The following is a 23,326-nucleotide window of genomic DNA, read 5'->3' as shown; positions in this document are numbered from 1 at the left end:
CTTTAATTATAGAAATATTGTCAGCTCAGTGTGCTTTCTTCAGGTCTTCGTGGCTTCTGGTAGAAATAACTTGTTTCCCTCAACCCAGTTTGAAAAGTATTATTGACATCAAGGTATCTTGTGGCTACAAAATGTGGATTGAGAAATAGATAAAATAATTCATGTTATTGAATTATTTTGTTATTATTAATGTTATTGAAGTGCTGGGAAACTTGCATGTTGAAGGTCACACAGTTCTATAAGGTATATTGGGGTCAGAGTTCAGCTCTTAAAACATCAGATGTCTCCAGGAGGTTTAGGTCCACCAGGCACTAATGCTTTACAGAAGACCTGTCTGATTTCTTCTCATCAGCTGAAAACATGTGTGTTGGTGTAGTGGGAGGTATTTGTTTGAGACATGGTCTCACAATGTAGCACTGGCTGTCCTGGCACTCACTATATAGACCAGGCTGGCCTTGAACTCACAGATCTACCTGCCTCTGCCTCCTGAGTGCTGGAATTAAAGGTGCATGATCACGCCACTGCACCTGGCTATAGTGGGAATTTTGACTAGGGATAACAATTAGTGAATTTTGGAGCCAGGTGATTGTGGTGACAGAGCAGATACAGAGCACCAGTTGCTGCCCTCGGGTCCAGGAAGAAGGCTCATGAAACCTGGGCCAGGCCATCTGGGGGTTAGATGTAGGTAGGAAGACTTTTCTTGGAGCTTAGTTGAGGCTGTTTGTATTTCTTCCTGGCTTTCTCACGGTATGGTTCTCTTCCAGAGTTAATGGGCTAATGGTGTTTGCCTGGGCAACTTAGAGTTGTTAACACTATTTAAAATGTTGCTTCTCAGTTTTAAGCTCTGCTGTGACCACTAGTGGACACACAGTTATGACTGGATTCTTGGCTAGACTTCGTTGAGAACAGAGGCAACAGCTAGAGTTTATGCTTCCTCTTTAAATGTGTCATCTAAGGCTTTGGGTCGTGAACATCACTCCTTTAGTGTCTTTAACCACACTCTGGCTTGGGATCAAAAGACAAAGATTTGGTCAGAGGGTAAAGTGTTTGCCTTGTAAAGCTCAATGACCTCAGCTTCGTCTCCAGGTCCTGTGTAAAGGTGAAGGGGGAGACCCGACCCCAGGAAGTTGTCCTTTGACCTTGTGTCTGCATGACTGAGTGCACACACACATGTCACACAGTAAGTTTAAAGTTTTGTTTTAAAGAACCTATTTATTTATTTATTTACTTACTTACTTATTTATTTTACTTCTTTGTGCCCAGTGTGTTTCTTCCACATAGTGAGTGTCTTTCAGAACCCACGTGTAGTGACTGTTCCTGACAGGAGTTAATGATCTACCTGGAGGATTATGTAAAGCAAGGTTTTGCTCTCAGCTAGCCTTCCCTTGGAGTATGTGTTTAGAAGCTGTGGACAGTTTCAATTTTAGTTTAAGGGCAAAACAACCTGGAACTTGCATTGCTACCCAAACCAAGGGAGTTCACCTAATTTTGGTGGATTATTTACACACTGAGAATTTATCCCTTGACAATTAAACAAATACATAAACAAAACCATTGACAACTGGATTATCAATTAACAACTGTACCGTGAGGACAGATGAGCTCTTTGAGGGTGTAAGTTTGAAAGGAAGCAGCATGGAGAGGACCCTGTGGTCCTCTTGTAGGTGGTCACTGTATCTTGGTAGGTGATGGCCTGTATGTCCATCAACCGGCCTCTTACTGAGTTGTGCGATAGAGATCTGGCAGGAACTGCCAAACCATAGCCTGCTACTGGCCTTTCTTCTGTTTTCCTGTCCTCTTAATAAGAAACATTCTCAAATGTTTTTTAATTAAATTTTATTTTAATTTTTAAAAATATGTTTGCTTTCCTGCGCGCACGCACGTACTGCTGTGCATGCCACAGTGTGTTCCTGTATGTCAGTCTCCACCTACCACCTTGTTTGAAATAGAGTCTCTTATTTATTGCTGCACATACCAGGTTATTGGATGCATCAAGTTAGCTGTCCCATGAGCTTCTGGGAATTCTCATGTCTCTGCCTCCCACCTAGGAGTTCTGGGATCATGAACACATGCTAGCACATCTGACTTTACATGGGTTCTGGAGATCCAAACCTAGATCCTAAGTTTCTGTGGCAGGTGCTTCACCCATTGAGCCACTTGTCCTTTATTAAAGGGTTAAATTTTAAATGGTCATGCTTGAAATGGTCGTGTTCATACCTGTCATAGCTTACACTCTTTTGTCTTCGGCCTTCTGTGGTTTCAGTTTTAAGTCCGGTGTCTGAAAGTATGGAATGGAAACTTCAAGAAAGAAACAAGTTTTGAGTAATTATTATTGCATTAAACTGTTTTGATTATTATTATTATTATATATTTAAAAAATAGTTCCATTTGATTATTAGTAGTTTCAATCTCTTACTGTTCCTTAATTCAGAAATTATATTTTATCATGTACATACACTATGGATGGGCAAGAAGAAACATTACATTTAGGATTTTGTGCTATCTGGGGTTACATGCATCTACCCTAAAGACGAGGAGGGTCAGCTGCCCCAAAGTTCTTCATGCCAGAAAAGCAGGCTGTCTATGGCTCAGTTATGAGCCAGGGCATAAGGATAGAGGGAGGACTCAGGGCTCAGCCTCAGTGTGATGGGTTTTGCTGATTCCACCTCTCTCCGAAAGCCAGTTACCCTCTCCATCTCCTTCACACTGTGTGTGACTGTCATGACAAGCCCTGATTCCTGCACCATACGCTGGTTCTCATGGGCCATCACTGCCGCAGCCTGCTTGCCCAGGATGTTCTTGTTCACATGGTGCTCACAGTATCGCTCATCTCTGTCTCATCTTTAAGTGTGGACAGACCCTGGGGCCAGCTACATTTGTAGGTATTTTCAATCATAGCATTGACAGGAGAGGCTGGGTAGCCAATCTCTACAGGGAGTGCTTGATTACAGCCTGGAGCACAGCACAAGGTCCTGATCATCCCTCTGCAGCAGGTAGGTCACTCTTGCTGGCTGTAGGGGGAGTTCACTCACTCGAGGAACTTGTAGTCAGTCAGTTGTCTCCTTCAGGTCTACAAGGTTGGAGTTGACAGTGGGATTGTACATATGTCCTTTGGCAGTTTTGGATATCTCACTTCTGCTCTGCAAGCTGGTGCCTGCACTCAGCTGAGGCACCTTCAGCTCAGCAATGCATGTCTGTTGCTGCTGTACCAGGGAGTGAAGGTGCTTAATGCAGTTGTGACTTGGTAGCTCATCTTTGGGCATCTCCGAGAGCTGTACTGGCTCCTCCAAGACTCCACTGCAAATAGGGCAGATGAAATTTTCTCCAACACCCCTTGGAAATAGGTTACATCATACCTCATGTGTCATCTCTGAAACACAGGCTCTTCTAAGTGTTGGGGGCAGGTTCCCTTTCACAGAGCTCCCACCCCTTGACACCTTCACTCAGTGCCACTCAGGAGATGCTTCAAGAATCCCATCCTGTTGGTCATTCCCTGACTGAGTTTTGCTTCCTAGTGACAAGTTTCATGGCCAAGGGATGGGGATGAGGTCAGAATCAGGACCGTTTGCCCTAGATAAAGCCTGGGTTCTCCCCTTGAGAGGCCTGGCCAGGAAACTCACTCACTTGCCATAGCCTTTTCTAGATGACTTCTCTCAGTGGCCAGGCGGTCAGAGGGTGGGCTGGGTGCTATGTCTCAGTCTTTCCCCATGGAAGAAGAGGGTTGGATTTCGATCACTCTTGTCTTGAATGAACCCTGTAATAGCTCTCTCATGCTCTACTGGGACACATTTGTGTTGGTGTGCATGGAGGTTAATCATAACATCCTCTTCCTTTTTCTTGTACTATTTGTGAATCTGACCTATGATCTTGTGAGAGCTTTTAGTGTACTCAATAAAAGCCCATTTCTAATTTCTTCTCAGTTAATTTTGAAATTTTGTATTTGGTAAGAACCAGTAGACTCTTTCAGTGTCTGCATTCCTGCTCCCCCTAGTGGACTCTTACATCAGTTACCAGGCAGTAGCCTTTGCCAGGTTTCTGCTAAATGTGAATTCCACAAAAAGGAGAGGTTGGTGGGTGTCTCCTTAGGTTCTAAGGTCATGTGTTCATTCTGTCTGTTAGTTTTGTTGCCAGCCATTCATGGACTCTTTGAGAGGAATTTAATAAAATCTAACTTGGAATTGAAAAAATGTTAACCCCTGTCTGCAAACTCTCTCATGTTAACCTAAATCAAAGAAACCTGTGCAGAGACGGCTAGTCAGTCAGCTCATGTGTTAACGCCACGCAAGATGCTAAGATTTATTTTATGTGTATGATTATGTCACCTGCATTATATATGTGTACCATGTGTGGCCCTGTTTCTGTAGCTACCATGAGACAACAAGTGCTCTAAACCACTGAGCCATCTTGACAGCCTCCTACAAGATGCTGGCACCTACAGTCCAGGATCAGGGCTATTTTAAGCTCCTGGAATTTTTTTGTTTGTGAAAACTTTGTCATCTGTTTTCTGAAGCCATGGTCATTAGCAAGACTGGCTGGTGTGCCGGCCCCGTATCTTCATCAGCTTTGACTCTGAGCCTCTCTCTGCGGAGGCCTCATGGTTCCCTTCCCCACCTCTAGAGCCTGCTCTCCTGATCTGGCCCCTAACCTGCAGCTCTTCACTGTTTTTCCTTTAGATTTCCTGATTGGTTTGGTAGGCCCTCATCCTTGTATGGTGAGCACCCCCCACCCCCCAATACATTCACTTATGAATCTAGTTACGGCTTTTTCTCTTTTGAGGTGGTGATTTTAGTCTTTGAAAATTTTGCACAATATGTGTTTTTCACATACATCATACTTTTTTTTTTTTTTTTTTTGTCTTTGCTTTTTGAGACAGGAGTTTACTAGGAATCCTAGGCTGGCCTCAAAATTTCCTGGTAGATCAGTTAGTCTTCTTGAACTCACAGTAATCCTCCTGCCTCAGTCTTCCTGCCTCAACAGTAGTTCTAGGATTATAGATGTGTGTCATCATGCTCAGCTAAAATAGGACATTTTAAATATACCATAAATGTATTATACAACTTATACAGTTGAAACCATAAGCTTTAAAAAATATCATAGGGTGATGGCTTAAAATAAAGTTAATGAGTCATTTTTTTTCCTTGTGCTATTTGAACCCAGGGTATTGTACATGCCAGAAAAATGCTTTGACACTGAACTATATTCCCCAACTTTACTTATAGCTTGCTTGCTTGGTTTCTCTTTTCTTTTCTTTCTCTCTCTCTTCTTCTTCTTTTCTTTCTCTCTCTCTCCTCTCCTTCCTCCCTCCCTCCCCTCTCTCTTTTTTCTTTTCTTCTTTCTTTCTTTCTTTCTTTCTTTCTTTCTTTCTTTCTTTCTTTCTTTCTCCTCTCTCTTTCTCTCTCTTTCTCTCTTTCTCTCTCTTTCTCTCTTTCTCTCTCTTTCTCTCTTTCTTTCTTTCTCCCTCCCTACCTCCCTCCCTCCCTCCCTCCCTCCCTCCCTCTCTCCCAGATAGGGTTTCTCTGTGTAGCCCTGGATGTCCTGGAACTCACTCTGTAGACCAGGCTGGCCTCAAACTCAGAAATCCGCCTGCCTCTGCCTCCCAAGTGCTGGGATTAAAGACGTGTGCCACCACTGCCTGGTGACTTACAGCTTTCAAAAGTGCCATTTGCTAAATTTTGTCAGCGTATCTACATTTTTTTCCTTGTGAGGGTTGGAGGGGCAACCTTAATATTATTAAAAGCAATCTTAAAATGCTAAACTGTTTTCAAAAAGTCTTTTTCCCCCTTTGTTGTAAAAGCATGGGAAACATCACACTTGGCTCATGATGACCATAAACTGCTAGACCCTGTCTCTCATATTGATTGATTGATGATTGATTGAATTTTGTGATAGGCTCTCATTTATGTAGCCCTAGCTGGCCCAGAACTTTCTATGTAGATCGGGCCTCAAAACTTTGGTGATCTCCCTCCCTCTGCTCCCTAGTGCTGAAGTCACAGGTGTGGGTCACCAAGCCAGGCTAATACTTGGTTGCCTTTTGATTTATCTATCTTTTGGCAGAGGTGGAGATTGAACCCCGGATGTTTCGAAGCGTCTGTGTCAGTGAGTTCAGTCACAGCTCTCAGAGCTCCTGTTGAATGCAGGGTAGCTTTTCAAAAGAGGTTAGAAGCAACTGTGCTTTTAATCCACACATCACTAACTATGGAAGTGGAGTGAGAAGCTGTCCATTCTAGTATGTGTTATATTTTTGTGAAGATGTCTTTTATATGTAGGAGTATTTGGCTTACATGGATGTGTGTGTACTTTGTATGCCTCTGGAAGTCAGAAGAGGGTGCCGAATGCCCTGGAACAGGAGTGGTAGAGAGCTGTGAGTTCTTGGGAACTGAACTTGAGTCTTCTGGAAGGGCAGTAAGTGTTAAACCATCTTTCCAGCCCCTGTAATATATATTTTAATAGTAAAGCATTAGAAACCACTTATGCCATTGTTATGGTTAACACTGTGTAGTAGGTATGACTATTTAAAGTTTTTAACCAATTAAAATTAAATTAAATTTTATATATTTAGTTCTCTGGTCGCAGCGGGCCACTGAACAGTACACCTGTGGAACACTGACAGGGCAGAAAATTCTTGGGTGCGAAAACAGTTAAACACTGCGGTCTCCAACGTTACTATGCTATGTAGGGGCTCTAGTGGACCTCTGTAAGTCCAGGGCAGGTTAAAGATTCTGCACTTCCGGCAGCTTCCAACTGTTGGTACTGCAGTCCAAGGGTGTGTTCTCAACAGGTTTCTCCTCCAGTAGGAAAAGTATGTCTGTTGCAGGCACCGGCTTGGCAGCCTTAACCAGGCTTACTGATAAAGAGAAGCACCAGGTGTCTCTTTTCTGTGTGAGCCATCCTTGGATGGTGCCACAGGTCTGGGAGGATCGGTTTACCTTGTGTGTGTCACACGGGGCCAGCCCTGCAAAGCGGCACTTAGCCAAGCAGCACTAATGGCTGGTTTCTGAACCTGCCTTTTGACAAGGCAGTTTATAATTTTCTTTATCTTGGTGTCTATTATGGGGTGGTGGTTTATTTGTGTGCTTGCTGTTTTTAAAGTGAAGCTGTATTTTAATGATAAATGGGCTGAGTCAGATTGAAAATCACACGTTAGACAGGGCTGGGCCTTTGTTGCCAAATTAGCACTTTTTCTTTTGGGCTTATTAATGACTTCTTTGTAATTACAACTAAGGATGGCCTGTTTGCATTATGCCTTGCAGCTTAGTGTGGGAGAGCTATGAACATAGAGGCCTTAAGTGTAACTATCTGCTGGTGTGTGATCCAAGTGGGATATTTGCAGATCTGGGATCAAATTTTCACCAGTTCCTACTATGAGGCCTCACCATGAACAATCACAGGACCCCGGGGGTCTGAAGTCCAGTTATGTTCACCAATAGCTTTTTTCAGGCCATGCTGGGTATCTGGTAGAAGTGCTAGCTTCTTCAATGGAGAAGAGACAGGCTGTGTGGCCCCACTCTGGGTTCAGTCCCTAGTTACCATTTACTTATATGACTGCCACCTCGTTCCTTTAATTTGCATGTGCCTGTGCGTGCGAGTGTGCATATATGTGCATGTGCTTGTGTGTGGACACCAGAGGACAATGATGAATATGGTTCATGTGGAGCTATGTACCAGTTTTTGGGGCAGGGTCTCATCTGGAGCTCACTGAGTAGGCTAGATCGACTGACGTGCCAATGAGCCCCTTTCTGTCTCCAGCTCCCTGGTCCTGGGATCACAGACCACAGAGCCCCACCTGGCTTTCTTACATGGGTCCTGAGGATGGAACTCAGGATTTCAGGCTTACATGGAAGCACTTTACCGACTTTTCCTGACTTCAGTCTCTTTTCTGTATAACTTGTTTGATACCCTGAATCCAGTGGCTGCACTGTCTGAGGAGTAGCTCAAAACAGCCCTAGGAGGGTATGTAAAACAGAGGAAGGGACTCTCAGAGGAAGTGACTGGCTCATGGTATATGGTAGGACATAGGTTTGAGACCCTGCTTTCAGATTGTACAATCTGGGAGACATGGTTGCTTTGTTTTGAAACCTAGTTTCATGTAGTTCAGACTGGCCCCAATTGTTATTTAGCAGAGGTTGGCCTTAAACTCCTGATCTCTTGCCTCTACTTCCCATGTGCTAGAATTACAGGTGTGCACAATTATACCTTGTGATGTATTGTTTATTAAGACCCATTTTATTGATGTAATAATTCATTTACTGTATAATCAGAGATGTGCAGCTAATAGCTTCTGCTAAAGGCTAACAATCATGCTCCAGGCAACTACTCTTTTTGGCTTCTTATGCAAAGAGAATCATGTGGTGCTACCTTTTACAGGGCTTTAATATTGAAAGCTCATCTGTGTTGTAGCATGTATGGTTATGTCCTTCCTTCTTATGCTCAGACAGTAGTATGTGATAAGAGTAGACTACTTGTGTGCCCAGCCATCAACTGTGCACAGTAGGGCAGTTCCCGCTAGTTTGCTCCTCGATATAATGCTTTTTGTTTTGTTTTGTTTTGCTTTTTTTTGTTTTTCGAGACAGGGTTTCTCTGTGTAGCCCTGGCTGTCCTGGAACTCACTCTGTAGACCAGGCTGGCCTCGAACTCAGAAATCAGCCTGCCTCTGCCTCCCAAGTGCTGGGATTAAAGGCGTGCGCCACCACTGCCCGGCTGATATAATGCTTTTAAGAACAATAGTTCTATACATGTGTGTGTGTGTGTGTGTGTACACATGTACATTTTTCAGTTCTTTTGGGTTCTAGGGTAATCTTAGTACTCTCATGAGAAGAATCAAGCAATCTGTTCCAGCCTGGGTGTAGTTGTCACACACAGCTGCACAGAGTCATGCTGGGATAGTTATGGAGGTCACTTCATCTGTGGTGGGCATGGGAGCAAACTTTGTACAAGCACTATGTCATCCAGTGTTCATGGTTCTGCAAGGGTCAGGATCGTGAGCCCCACCTTAAAACTGAGGCAACTGTCTGTCCCTACTGTATGTGTTCATTACAGGGTAAGGATTGAGCAGGGAGCTGTTCTGGAGCCGGGTGTGTGATGTCTGCAGAGTGCACAGCACAGCTGTGAGCAGGCTTGAAGTTTACAGATATATTGTCTTGGCTGGAAGTCTAGGGGTGTTTGCTTGTTTGCTTGATTTTGTTATTTAACTTTTGAGACAGTCTCAGGTAACCCAGTTGGCCTGAAACTCAATACACAACCCAGCCTGGTCTCAGATTCCTGACCCTCTTGCCTTAACCTCTGAAGTACTGGGATTGCAACCCTGATCCATCCCAGCTACCTTCAGAAGTCTGGTTTTAGAAACTAAGTGTCTTAGCTAGGGTGCTAGTGTTGTAAAGAGACACCATGACCAAGGCAACTCTTTTTTTTTTTTTTTTTTTTTTTTTTTTTTTTTTTTTTGGTTTTTGGCTTTTGGTTTTTCAAGACAGGGTTTCTCTGTGTAGCCCTGGCTGTCCTGGAACTCACTTTGTAGACCAGGCTGGCCTCCAACTCAGAAATCCACCTGCCTCTGCCTCCCAAGTGCTGGGATTAAAGGCGTGCGCCACCACTGCCCAGCGACCAAGGCAACTCTTAAAAAGGAAAACATTTAATTGGGGCTGGCTTACAGGTTTAGAGGTTTAGTTCATTATCAATATGGCAGGAAGCAAGGCAGCCTGCAGGCAGACTTGGTGCTGAAGGAGCCAAGAGTTCTACATCTTGATCTCATCCAAAGGCCGCCAGGAGGCGACTCTTCCACACTGGGAAGAGCTTAAAGATCACCTGCACAGTGACACACTTCCTCCAACAAGGCCACACCTCCTAATAGTGCCACTTCCATGGGCCAAGCATATTCAAACCACCACCACACTAAGCCAGTAGCCTTTTTTTCCTCTCTCTCTCTCTCTCTCTCTCTCTCTCTCTCTCTCTCTCTCTCTCTCTCTCTCTCTCTCTCTCTCTCTCTCTCTCTCTGTCCTGTCTGTGCACATGCACTCAGTGACCAGAAAAGGGCATTGGGTCTCCTGTAGCTGAAATTGCAGGGGGTGGTGACCATCCCAAGAGAATTCTGACAATTCAACTTGGATCCTTTGAAGAAAACAACTACTCTTAACTGGCCCTGGCTATCCTGGAACTCATTCTGTAGACTAGGTTGTCCTTGAACTCGAAGATCTGCCTGCCTCTGCCTCCTTCGTGTTGGGATTAAAGATGTTTATCACCGTGCCCCGCTTGCCCCTAACCCTTTTTAAACAGTGTGGTTACTTTAAAACTAGTGATTGTGCCCTCCGTGTGTCCTCACGCCTTCTGTCATCTTGTCCTAATTCTTTATTGCATAAACATTCCCCAAAATGTTTACATTAGGTGTGATGGTTTGTATATGTTCGGCCCAGGGAGTGACACTATTAGAAGGTGTGGCCCTGTTAGAGTAGGTGTGTCACTGTGGGTGTGGGCTATAAGACCCTCATCCTAGCTGCCTGGAAGTCAGATAATCTGCTACCAGCCTTCAGATGAAGATGTAGACCTCTCAGCTCCTCCTGCACCATGCCTGCCTGGATATTGCCAGTGTTCCCACCTTGATGAAAATGGACTGAACCTCTGAACCTGTAAGCCAGACCAAGCCCCAATTAAATGTTGTCCTTATAAGAGCTGCCTTGGTCATGATGCCTGTTCACAGCAGAAAAACCCTAAGGCAGTAAGATTAGGTTAAAAGTCAAAACTAAGTAACTGTTGTGTCTCAGCAGTTGGTCAGAAATGCCCAACATTCATGCTGGGGACCTGCCAGAAAGCCTTCTCTAACACTGTTTTGAAAAATAAGTCTTACTGTCTTGAGACTTCACCCTAAGGAGCCTGCTGCCTCAGTGCACCCAGCTGCCACCTTCCATATGTACCTTTACATGTTCTCTGTTCCTTTTAGAAAACGTGGAGTTGGTCCTCTGGTCACACATGCAGTTCTTTCTACAAGAAGGGTGTTGCTGTGGACCTCAAGGGAATGGGTACTGTTTAGAAAGGAACACTCCATAAAGGTTACCATGGCGAACTCGGAAGAGTCTACTGAGTCACTCAGCCTGTTGTTGACATTGTTGTAAACAAGCCATGTTACGGGCTAGATTGTGGCCAAGAAAATTGTTATGCAGATCGAGCCTATGAAAGCCCTCAGAGAGCTGAGATAGCTTCCAGAAATGGGTGAAAGAAAATGACCAGAGGAAGAAGGAAGGAAAGGGAAGATGCCTGGTTTCCGCCGTAGCACCAGCTTGGTCAGCCCAGGCCCAGGAGAAAAGCAGGCTCTGAGAACCACTGGGAAGGTGCCCAATGGTGGAAGCCCTGTTCCCAATAACCTAATGACTAAGAAATACAGAAGACATGTACTCTAGACTACACATATACTTTTCTTACTAAATAGAACTGGTTTGTTCTTTTCCCCAAAAAGGGGGAGTAAAAAAACCTCCTCATTGTAGGATGAAGAGTTAGAGTAGTTTTCTATCTTGGGGGGAGGGGAAATAGTTTAATATCTTGGGGGTGGGGGGAATGGTGCATGTTGATTTATTTGACAAGTGTTTCAAAATTGTATCTCATCAGCAGAGGTTTTAGTTTTCGGACATAACCTCATTTTAGAGCCTAGGCTAGCCCAGAGCCCTCTTAAGATCTTCCTGCCTCAAAACCCCCGAGTGCTGGGGTTATAGTTTGTGAGGTGCAGTACTCTGGGTTGTAGGAAGGGGCTCACAAACGTCCCCACTAGAGGGAGGTGGGCAGTGGCTAGCTGGTGGTTCTTTGACAAGCTCTCCTGTGGATTGCAGTTGTTCTCCTAGTGATCTGGCTGACAGGGATGAAAACGCCACAGGGATGCTGTGTACACAAAGCTATGACCACTTAACGGATGGTGTCGTGGGTTTCCATCCCAGTGTTAGTCAGGTCTATGGAGGACCTGATGATTCAGTTCGTACTCCCCTCCCTTCCCCCTTTATTTCGAGGCAGGGTCTGAATATGTAGCTCAGGCTGGCCTTGAATTGTTGGTCCTACTCATTCTGTCTCTCTCCCAAGTGCCAGGATTATGGGCATAGCCAGAATCCCTGATCTGCCCTCCTCCATTCTTTCTTTCTTCTCCCCAACATCTTCTCTACCCCCTTTCCTCATTCCCTTCTTTATAGCCACTCTAATATTCATCAAAGGCTCAGTGTGGAGAATGTTCCCATCACCTCCTGTGGTCAGACTCAGATTCATCTGAGACAGTGGCGAGCCATGGAAAATTTCTGGCCTTAGCTTCCCTAACTCTAAAAGGGGGACAGGTGCAGCTAACCCATGGAATGCAGGCATCCATTGAGAATCTGTGTAGAAGCTCTCAAGTGTGATGCTCTCTGCTCAGTGCTGGTGCCTTCCTTCCCTGCCAGTCTTTGTAATTATCTTGTGGCCTATTGCCCAAGTGTATTTGTATTTCCAGGGCTCCTGAGATGTAGACTGAGCCGTTTCGACATGTTCACGTAGAGAACATGTTAATAAAGTGTACTCCCCAGCCACCATCTTGAACACACCTCACAAGTTCGTGACCTTGGATCAGAACATGCTGTTCCCTCCACACAGAATTCCTTTCTAATTTGTCCTTCTTCAGCCAGGAGCTCCTTTGAACTTGTGGGAGAAGGTGCTTCTGTGGCCAATGCTTCCCTCTACCCCAGCTTTCTCTAGTTCATTTTATGTACTTGTTCATACGCCATCAATTTACCCTCCACAGCCAATGACTGAGCTGGTTCCTACCTCAGAGAGCCTTTGTTCCTGCCTGCTGGTACCTTTCCCTGGACAGCTTTCCAGACTGGCTTATGATTGATTAATCCTTCCCACGTTCATATCCGTAACATTCATGGGACACGGTGGCTATGCATATGATCCCAGCTTGTGGGAAGGAGACAGAAGCAGGAACATAGTTCAAGACCAGCCTGGGATACAGATTCAAATCCTGCCTCAAAATAAAATACAGATGCCGGTAGAGAGAGAACAAGAAAGAGTTGCATTGCTTAACAGTTAAAGCCTCCCTTCTCTCCGAAGGCAGGGCATTTGGTGCGGATCCCTCAGCGTTTGCAGCAGGGCAGGGTCTGCCATCTGGTTGGTACTTGCAGAGTGCATGTTAAATGAATGAGCTTGGTGTTTGTTGCTTTGCTCTTGCTCTTACACTGGGTTAGAACAATTTGCTTAAACATCTCACCTTCCCACTGACTGGGACTGCTGTAGGAGAGTGACTCAGTTGTTTCTCACAGTGTATGCTGCTGTGTATTGAATGTTTCCTGACTGTATCAGGAATCTAGGATTCCTAAGTCTGTGATTGCAGGTGCTCTGGAACGCCTGACCTTTGGAGGCAGGCAACTATCCTGCAAATATCCTTCTGATAGAGCCAGTGGAGGTGCCTTTGGCAACAGGCTGTGGTGGTTCTGATGGTTCCAAGGCTGGGCTCTACTGCTCTACACAGCCGCAGGGGACTTGCCTCATTTGTGACTGTTACTGATACTCTGAGGTATAGGTGGATAAGGACACAGCACATCCAGTGTTCTGGGACAAGGATTGTACCTCAGAGTTGTGGCTTTAAAGTTTACTTCTTAGGGCCTGGAGAGATTTCTTAGCAGTTAAGAGCACTGGCTGCTCTTCCATAGGACCTGGCTTCAGTTTCTAGCACCCACACAAAAGTCTGTAACTTTGGCTCCAGAGGATCTTATGCCCTCTTCTGGCCTCCATGGGCAACCCCCTGGAATACATTTGGTACACAGACATGCCTGTAGACAAAGCATTCTACACATGAAAATAAAATAAATCTAAAAAGCAAACAAAACCAAAATCCTCAGACTTATATTCTAGCCGTTACCTCAAGTTGTCTTCACAACGTGGTCCAAATTTAGATAATTTAGACAAACCAGGAGGCACATTCTTTGCTTGCAAACAGCTCAGCCTGTTGCCGTGACATTCCGTGTTGGTAGTAGGAGTTTCCTGGGACTGCCTGAGACCACACTTCTGAAAACCTGGCCTTGGGTTGCAAGCCTAGGCATCCTGGTGTTCAGAATCCAAAAACTACACAAGAAACAGTGACAGAGTTCTTTGTCATTTATCTAAGTTTATGGTAAAGTTGGGAGAGGCATGAACTTTGCTGAGCAATTTCTCCATCCCTGAGATGGTACCCATCTATACCAGCTCTTGTTACCACCAAGAATGTACAGTTTCTCTTTATGCCTTTTGATTGGTTGACACACCAGTATTTTTAGCAGGTCAGTTTACCTGATGATTTCCTGATCTTTTATACTTTCAAGATGGGAACGTGTCAGTGGGACAAGTTTCTTCTCTTTTCCTTTCTGTAGCCTTGCTTGGGTTCACAGTCATTCCCTGTTCCCCTGGTCCCAAGAGTCCCTTATACATTAAAACCTGCAGACGATTGAGTTCCTCTTATAAAGTGGTGTAGCGTTTGTGAAACAACGTCAATCTTCCGTGTACTTCCAGATAACTCAAGGTTCCTTATAATATAGGCTGTAGTAGAAATGCTATATGAAGTAGTTCTATTATTTAGGGAATAATCACCCAGAAAGGCTGTACATGTTTAGTACGGACAATTTTGTTTTGTCTTGTCTTGCTTTTATTTGTGCTGAGACAGAATCTCACCACAGGGTACAAATGTGCCACCCAGTCCCACTACCTCTTCCTGCCCAGAACTGGGAGGTAAGGGTGGGTTTTTTTTTTTTTTTTGTTTGTTTGTTTTTTATTTTGTGTGTGTGTCTTAAATTTCAAAAGGTTTGTATTTTCATTCATGTGCATGTCTGTCTGTGAGTGTATGCCACGTGTTTGTGGAGACCCCTGATTCCCTGAACTGGAGTTATCGGCAGTTCTAGAAATCTGAGTTCTAGAAATCAAACTCAGGTCTCCGAACTACTGAATCACCTTTCTAGCTCCTAAGACTATTTAAATCACACTCACAGGATTTGTGGCTATGGAAGGCTAGTGGTACTTAATCCGCTATAAGTAAATACCAAATGATTTTGCGTGGCTGGAAGAAGTCCATACCCCAGTGCCGCCCTCCTCCTTGCGTGGGAGAAAGGCAGGAAAAGACGGCTGTTGGAGTGGTGTGAACCCAGACTGCTTTCTTTTTGCCTCACAAGTAGTGCTTTTCAAAGCACTTGGCGTCCCTGCTGTATGGATGTGTCACTGCGAGATGACAACAGGATTTGCTCGGAATGTGGGCTACTATTGTATCCGCCTTACGTAACCACGTGGAGTGGTGGAAATGGGTGAGCAGCCCAGAAGGTAGGCAGTGGCCAGCCCTGACTCTGTGGAGCCATGAGGGCTGCTCAGGTCCTCCAGAGGATGTGGATCCAGGCAGTTAAAAAGTTGGAGAGATGGAAAGGCCATGTGAGTCCTTTTAAAGCTTTCCCCTTTCTTTCTCCTGCTTTCTCTGCCGGAGGGGAACAAGCCCTTCACACAGTGGCACAGTGACTCCTTTATCCTCGGATTTATTTGTGTCTTGGCAGCTTTCAGTAACAAATTGTGAGATTGCAGAATGTGGCTTTCGGTCAATGGTAGAATTTTAAATACTCGTCTTATTTTGAACAGACCTAGGTGAAATCGATAGCCAGGTATGCCAGTCAAAGACTGCCCTTTCTCATGTGTCGGCAATCTCTGCAAAGCGTGGCTTCTTGGTTACAGGTTAACATACCACTTTGCATGCATTAGAGAATTTTATGTTTGGGATCAAACACTTATTAACCTTCTGCTGTAGAAGCCTATATCCCTATGTGGGGGCTTCCATATTCCAGGAGAGATTTCTCTCATTACTTTTAGCATACAGGGCGGTGTGGTATGGGTATTTGTTGTGTGTCCCTAACAAGCAGCTTGGGATGAATCCTCGTTCTTAGTGGTTTCTCTCACTGGGAAGCAGATATGGACACAGAGCTTAAAAGTTGGCTGTTCAGAGTTGCTACAAGTAGTCAAGACTTAGTTATCTGCCTGTGGTTGTTTTTAAAGTCTTCTTTTGTGTGCGTTGGGAGGCGGAGTGCATGTGTGTGTAGAGGGGCGTGTGTGTAGAGGGGCTTGTGTGTGGAGTGCGTGTGTGTGTGTAAAAGGGGCTTGTGTGTAGAGTACATGTATGTGTAGAGGGGCTTGTGTGTGGAGTGCATGTGTGTGTAAAGGGGTTTGTGTGTGGAGTGCATGTGTGTGTAAAGGGGTTTGTGAGGCAGAGTGCATGTGTGTGTAAAGGGGCTTGTGAGGCGGAGTGCATGTGTGTATAAAGGGACTTGTGGGGCGGAGTGCATGTAAAAGTGTATGTAAAAGGGGCTTGTGTGTGGAGTGCATGTGTGTGTAAAGGGGCTTGTGAGATGGAGTGCATGTGTGTGCAAAAGGGGCTTGTGTGTGGAGTCTAGGGGTCTGTTCCTAGTGTGATCCTCAGGAGCTGGTGTTTGAGACAGGGTCTCATAGAGCCAGGAGCTTGCCACGTCGGCTAGACCGGCTAGTTATTGGGTCCTTCTGTCTGCAGCTGCCCAGTGCAGGGGATTACTGGATGATTTTTCCCCCCCTCAGTTCTAGGGATTGAATGCAGGTCCCTATGGTTGTGCCACAAGCACTTTTACCAACTGAACTGTCTTCCCAGGCTTAAAGGACAGTTATCTGTTTGGTCAAGGTTTTCCCAAGAAAATGAGCTCTGCAGAAGGCATACAAATAACAGACCGAGTAACTCCCTGCCCCAGGTCAGGGCCATTCTTAAAATAACCTATACAAAGAGCTCCCTCTCTGCAGTAGGTCACATAGTTCCCAACTTTCCATGGCTTCTAGGAATGACTTGTTCTAGTAAGGAGGGTGGTACCATTAATGTTCCTTCTGTGCAAAGTAAAGTCATTGGAGAAAAATCACAGCGTGCACATGGAAGCTGCTTTCTGTTGGAGGAAATCTTACCCCTGAAGTTGACAAGGTGCCTGGGCCTGTTGATGGGGTACAGATCTTTGCTGAGATTGGGGTGGCAGGTCCTTCTGTGACTTCCCTGATCAAGATTCGATGCCGTCTTTATTTTTCTAATAAAGTTGATTTTAGCCTTTAAAAAAGGAGAGGTGCTGAGGTGTGAGTCTTCCCCTCCCCATGCTCACCTTCATTTGCACCCGTTAATCTTGTCTTCCTCTGTCTCTGTACCTGTCCACTGCTCACACTGTGCCTACCTTCCTTCTCCCAGTAGAAGCTGCGTCTATGCCGCTTGTCCCCTGCAGAATTGCAATTGTATTAAAACATCAGGAGCCAGATACCGCCTTGCATGTTATTTCCTCAGCGAGAAGTTGTGCATCCCTTGGTGGCCCATGCCCCATGCCACCTTACTATTGGACTGATGAAATGATTGGCATCTACAAAACCCTTATTAAATATTGACCATATGATGCATTCTCCCATCCTCACAAGAATGTAAAACTCAGTTCCCCTTGTGTCCTACCTCTGCTTCCCTCCCGGGCCACTTCATCTTCAGTATGTTACAGTCTATTGCTTTTTTCTTCTTTTGAGACAGATTCTCACTGTGTGGCCCCGGCTGGTCCGAAAATCACAGTTTCTGTCTCTGTCTCATGAGTGCCGTGATTAAAGTCATATGCGTTATGATCAGCCTACTGTCATTTATTAAAATAGAGAAACTGGGCTGGGAGTATAACTCAGGGTAACACGGGGTACATGCATGTGTGCAAGATCTTGGGTTTGATTCCCCAGCATGGTGAGAGAAAGGAGCACCCCACTTGGATGTAAAAAAACATCAAAACAAAGCAAAAAAAAAAATTAGCGGTTTATGCTAAACAAAGAGTTTGGGGTGGGGGAAGTTTCATTGTTTCTCCCTCGACCTTTCAGAATGTATTGAATTATATGGATCCATGTGAGTTCTAAACGTCAGAACCCTGCCAGCCACCCCCCCTGCCCCCCCCACCGCCCAGTCCCACGCACACTGAGAGCCACGGCTTTGCCTGTTCTCCTGCACCTTCTCACCTTCATATCTTTTTGACCCTAGATGTAATATAAATTGTAGTTTTTTTTTTTAATCTTTGAGAATTCTGATCTCCTGGAGCCAGATGGCATGAGCCATGGGAATGTCCCAGAACTGAGCACACTGGGAACGGGAGGGAGGAGCAGGAAGCACAAATACCTCTCAGTCTGAGTAATCAGTTAAGTCACCCAGCAGTTGGCTGTTTCATCTTCTGTGCAAGCAGAATTGTGGTTTCCTAACCTCCTGTTTCCAGAGGACATGGGTTACCTGGTCAAGTGTTATCAGTTAGCAAAACCGTCTCTGTGAACAGGCAGAAACCCCATAATATCTGGATATTTTCCAGTACCTGTTCATCTATACGATTATCAGTGCAGGATTAGCTTCCTGAAGCTTCTTACCCTCTCGGTCCACTGTGTGACACCTCCCAGTTTTAGGCCTCATGCTGTGTTCTGAATGGTCTCTTTGCATCTGTTTATGGCTGCTGTCTAGTATGCGGTTCTTTTCATTTTTAAAAATTATGTTTCAGATTTCTTTGCTTGGTTCTTCTGGTGGTCTGTTGATCATGGATAACTATACTTTCAGATGAGGTCTTCTAATTTCTTAAAACATGAATTGTTTTACATACTTTTGGGTTATTATTGATGTTTCTAATACGGCCATCGATCCTGTAGTTTGTTTCTTGTAACTTTCACTGTGTGTGTGTGTGTGTGTGTGTGTGTGTGTGTGTACGCATGCATGTGTGGTATATACATGCATGTGCACGTGAGTGCAAGGGAACTGTGAACTCGGGTTTCTTATATACCTGAGAGTTCTGTGAAGCCTGTGTTTAAACACGTCCCTTGGAGAGGAGCCTTGCATTTCCCATGTGGTAATATCATCAGTGGCACTTGACATGTTTTGGGAGGATGTACAGCTACTTTCTGAATAGGACTCAGGTTTCTCAACCTGAATTTCACAAGCCCATTGACAGGGATTCTCCAGAGTGATAATTTCTAGTTATTTTCACACTATTTCTGAACCAGGCAAGTGTTTCTGTGGTCCCTGTGTTGAAGTATTTTTCCTCTACTGTATCCCCTCTGATCATCTGTTCCTTTAGATGTTGTATTTCTCTCTGTGTATCTGTCTGCTTCCATGCTTACTGGCTTGTCTGTAACCTTGTGCTCTCTCGACATTTCTAGCTTTGTTAAGACTTACATGCGTTTAATGGATCATTTAGTCTTAAAGCAGCACCACTGTATTAAGGCTCTCCCTGGAACATCTCTTGGAGTTGTGTTAGCAGAGGAAGTCTCAGAGCTCTGTTCTGTACCAACTAATAGTGAGGAAAAGCCAGAAGATCCCCCAGTTCACTCAGTTTGACATCCTACTGATTACAAGGCCAAGGGTTTCTTTAGTTTGAAAAAAAAAAAAAATATATATATATATATATATATATATATATATATATGTATATGTATATGTATATGTATATGTATATATATATTATATATAATTGTCAAAAGGTCATTTTTGACAGGAGAGAGAGAGAAATGGGAAGATATTTTTAAATGCAGTTAAACTTTTGTTACATTTTATTTAAGGTGTGCGTGTGTGTTTATAAATCTGTGATCACCATGGTGATCACGGGGAGATCAGAGGACAACTTTCAGGCCTTGGTTCTTGCTGGCCCCCAAATGAGATGTTATTAACACCTAATCAGAGTGGTTGTAAAACAACTCAGAACTTAACACTTATTCTCTTTTTAGGGCTTCTCACTATGTCTTTTATTTAGTATCTTAGTAACAAGACTCTCCTTTCCTAGAAGGTCTTGTATGATTATAAGCAGGGTAAGATTTTGAGCAAATGCCTGCTTTTTGTAGTACATGGAGAGTGTGAGCTGGAGTCAGGTCGAAGCATAGAGAGTTAACAGTTCGGCTTCTGGCATTGGGGTGTTCAGTGTTCTCATGTTGCCTTTGCTGTCACACAGGGCCCAGGCATGGAGGAGGTGATATGGGAGCAGTACACCGTGACCCTGCAGAAGGTGAGTTCTGCGTGTTCCGTGCATCCTCCGCTTGGCTCGGGGTTGCACAGTTCATAGATCTTGCTCACTTTTGCCTTCAGAGTTTTGTTTTTAATCTCTCTGAGGTGGGCAGGGCATTGTTGGAACTGGCTGGCAATGATGCCTGAAGAATGACACCCAAGGTTGTCCTCTGGGTTCCATATGCACACCCATGTAACTTCCACACACAGATACACACTGTACACACAACCTACCCCATACACACAAATACACACACACACACACACACATACACACACACACACACACACACACACACACAATGATGCACAACTCTACCCCCTACACACAGAATGACACAACTCTACCCCTGCACACATGACACACAACCTACCCCCCCACATGACACATAATTCTACCCCTGCACACACATATACACACATGCACACACAATGACACAACTCTACCTCCCACATGCACATACACTGACATACAACTCTACCCCTACACACACATACACACACACACACAATTCTACCCTCTCCATACAAAAAAATTTCTGTTTATTCTTTGCTTGGGATTGAAAGTAGAACACTACCTATATTTTTGTTTTTTAAAATCACCCTGCAGATGTTTCCTTTTATTTTTTTTAGAAACTTTTTATTGATCCTTTGTACATTTCATACGATGCACCCCTGTTTCATACCACTCATCTCCCTGTCCCTCCACATCTGCCTTCCACCCTTGCAGTCCCCGCCCCCCCCCCCCCCCCCCCCCCCCCGCAAAGAAAACAAACACAAAATCTCACTGTGGAAGTTGTAGTGTGTCACAGTGTATCACACGGTAACTCTTTGCCCAAACAGCTTTTCTTGCAGTTGTTCATTGCAGTGAGTCACTGGTCTGGTTCGAGGCCTCTGGCTTCTGCTACACTATCAATACTGGATCTTCACCGGGACTCCAATCAGATAGTCCTGTTGGTGCCCTGTGTTGTGGAGATCCTGAAGCTTCGGTTCGGTTCTGGAGGATCAGATCCTTCATGAGCTCCAGAAGTTCAGAGATGGATTAGATATTGGGATGGGCAAGCTCAAAGCCCTGGTTCGGGGCCTGGGTGGTAACTAAGTTGGTCACCTTGACAACTCTTCCCACACCCATGCCATTGGGGACCAGCTCTCCCACACTGCCCAGGCCACACCCTCAGGGCTGGCCCACCTGTGCCCCCACCACAGGATCAGTTCTGCTGTGCTGCCCAGGATGTTACCCCTCACTACCCGCTCTCCTGAGTGCTGCAGCCAGTGAGGGGTAGGGCCAGCTCTGCACAGCCCTCAGATATCAGCATGGCCCTAGGTGGCAGCTCAGACCTTGGCCTTTGTTGGTAACAGACTCTTAATTGCTGCAGGGCCACAGACCCAAACATGGCCTTTGGCGGAGCTCACCGTGGCCTCGGGTGGCATTGTCAGTTATTCACATCACTACCCTTGACTCTCTAGTTCTGTCCTCACTGTGTACACACAGTTCAGCTTCCCTTTCTCTTCCATCTCTCTACCGACTTGCTCATCTTAGTGGCACCCAGGCCTCTGTTGTTTGGGGATGTGTCAGACATGCTATTCCCCTCCTGTGCCTTATGGTGCCAGGTGGGAGTCCTCTCCGGATGTTACCCTTCCACCCTGTTTTTGGTTTTTCAAGATAAAGAGTTTCTCTATGTAACAGCCCTGGCTGCCCTGGACTCACTTGTTAACCAGGCTGGCCTCAAACTCACAGAGATCCACCTGCCTTTATCTCTGCCTCTTGAGTGACGCCACTTCGCCTGGCCCCAGATGTTATCCTGTTTGATTAAATAAGGAAATACATGCAGCTTCTTTCATTCCATAGATGCTGACGTGTATTTGTTTCTTAATACATACATGTTATTTCCAATTTTTTCTATCCTGATAATAATATGATAGGTATTATTAGCCCACACTGTGTTGTTTTGCTTGTGTTGACTACTCTAGAACTGCACTCAGTCACGCCCTCATTCCCGAACACATGTACACACACACACACACACACACACACACACACACACACACGGTCTCATACTCTAGGGAGGCCTGCTTTTGCCCTACCTCACAGGCAGTCAGCTTGTGGTCTATAGTCTGTATCTGAGCAACCTGCCCCTATCCTGGCGGCAAGCTTTGGGCATCAGTGTGCATTTCTGGGCTCCACAGAGGTCATCCTGCTCTGAATCTAAGTTCTGCGGCATTGTAGAAAGATGCACAGATCCTCAAAGGGAGAGCTTTCTTTTGACCCTTAGAACCTCATCACTGGATCAGTGCCCATGTTCCAGCGGTTATTACAGATTCCTCAGTTGCTGTTTGCCCGTTTAATTCCATACATCTCCCTCATTCTCATCTGTGCCCTTTTTACCAGAGATCATATTTCTCTTGAGATGTGGTCCACAGGTTGCAAAAATAAGGAATTTGAGGCTTGGTTTGGGAGATGGAGCTGGCTCTTTCTAAAACCAGGTCCCAGGTGTTGGTGTTGACAAATCTGAAGCCATACAGAGAATCCCTATTGTGTGGTTTAGCCTTTTACACACCGAAGTAAGATGATGCAATTCCTAGGTTCACTTGTATGTGGTGCCAATGATGGATCATAAAACTTTATTTCCCATCTTGTTTGAACATTGTAAAGTATTTAGTGCTTTGCTTTTTCAAGATCACAGTACTAGCTCTTTGTTTATTTATCTTATTAAATGATTTATTCATGTATGTACTTTCACACTCTCATGCCACGGCCCTTTGTGAGGTCTGAGGATGTTTGGATGGGATTTATTTTCACCATGTGGGTCTCGAGCTTGGGTTGTCAGACGTGGCTGCAAGTTCCTTTGTCCACTGGAGTCTCTTCCCGTTGAGCCCCAGCTCCCCAGCTCCGTTAACAGCAGCTTTCTGTCTAGGTTTAGGTTTCATTTTTAACTCTAAATTAAAATGCAATTGCTATCTCTTCTAACTTGAATTTATAGATTATGCCATAGTGCTGTTGCTTGGTTTTGTTTTTTTGGTTTTTTTTTTTGACAAAGGGTCTCTTGTAGACCTGGCCAGACTCTAGTACACCATGTAATCATGGCGAGCCTTAGATTCCTGGTTCTGTTTCCTCCACCTCCCAAGTACTGGAATTACAGGCATGGGCACATTCAGCTGAAGATAGACTTTAAAAATACTTTTTCACACAGAATTTTTACTGAGGTTGTTCAAGCTCAGATCAAACGATGCTGTGAATGGGTCTTGCCTGGCATTAAAACAGCACATCCCTGTTTAGACAAAAGACAGCCTCTTGTGCTCATGTCAGCCTGGGCTGTCAGTCTTTTCTGCTTT

General features: G+C 44.9%; 1 protein-coding gene and 1 pseudogene across 9 annotated transcripts in view; one reads left to right on the top strand and one right to left on the bottom strand.

Annotated features, from left to right (window-relative positions):
• Nucleotides 1–23,326, top strand: part of Tjp2 (tight junction protein 2) — a 132,468-nt gene that overhangs the window by 70,371 nt on the left and 38,771 nt on the right. For 7 of the 9 annotated variants that reach the window (XM_076918570.1, XM_076918572.1, XM_076918568.1 and 4 more), the window contains one exon: nt 19,941–19,994. In XM_076918570.1, the coding sequence (XP_076774685.1) occupies nt 19,950–19,994 (45 nt within the window). In that variant the 5' untranslated portion in view covers nt 19,941–19,949. Of the gene's footprint in view, nt 1–15,297; nt 15,385–19,940; nt 19,995–23,326 lie in introns of those variants that run through there. The other 2 variants (XM_076918573.1, XM_076918563.1) reach the window with 1 other exon arrangement.
• On the bottom strand, nt 2,589–3,263 carry LOC117712885 (E3 ubiquitin-protein ligase NRDP1 pseudogene; annotated as a pseudogene).

This window comes from Arvicanthis niloticus, chromosome 1, assembly GCF_011762505.2.
Source record: "Arvicanthis niloticus isolate mArvNil1 chromosome 1, mArvNil1.pat.X, whole genome shotgun sequence".
Classification (NCBI taxonomy): Eukaryota; Metazoa; Chordata; class Mammalia; order Rodentia; family Muridae; genus Arvicanthis; species Arvicanthis niloticus.
This window is presented reverse-complemented; position numbering and strand designations above follow the sequence as displayed.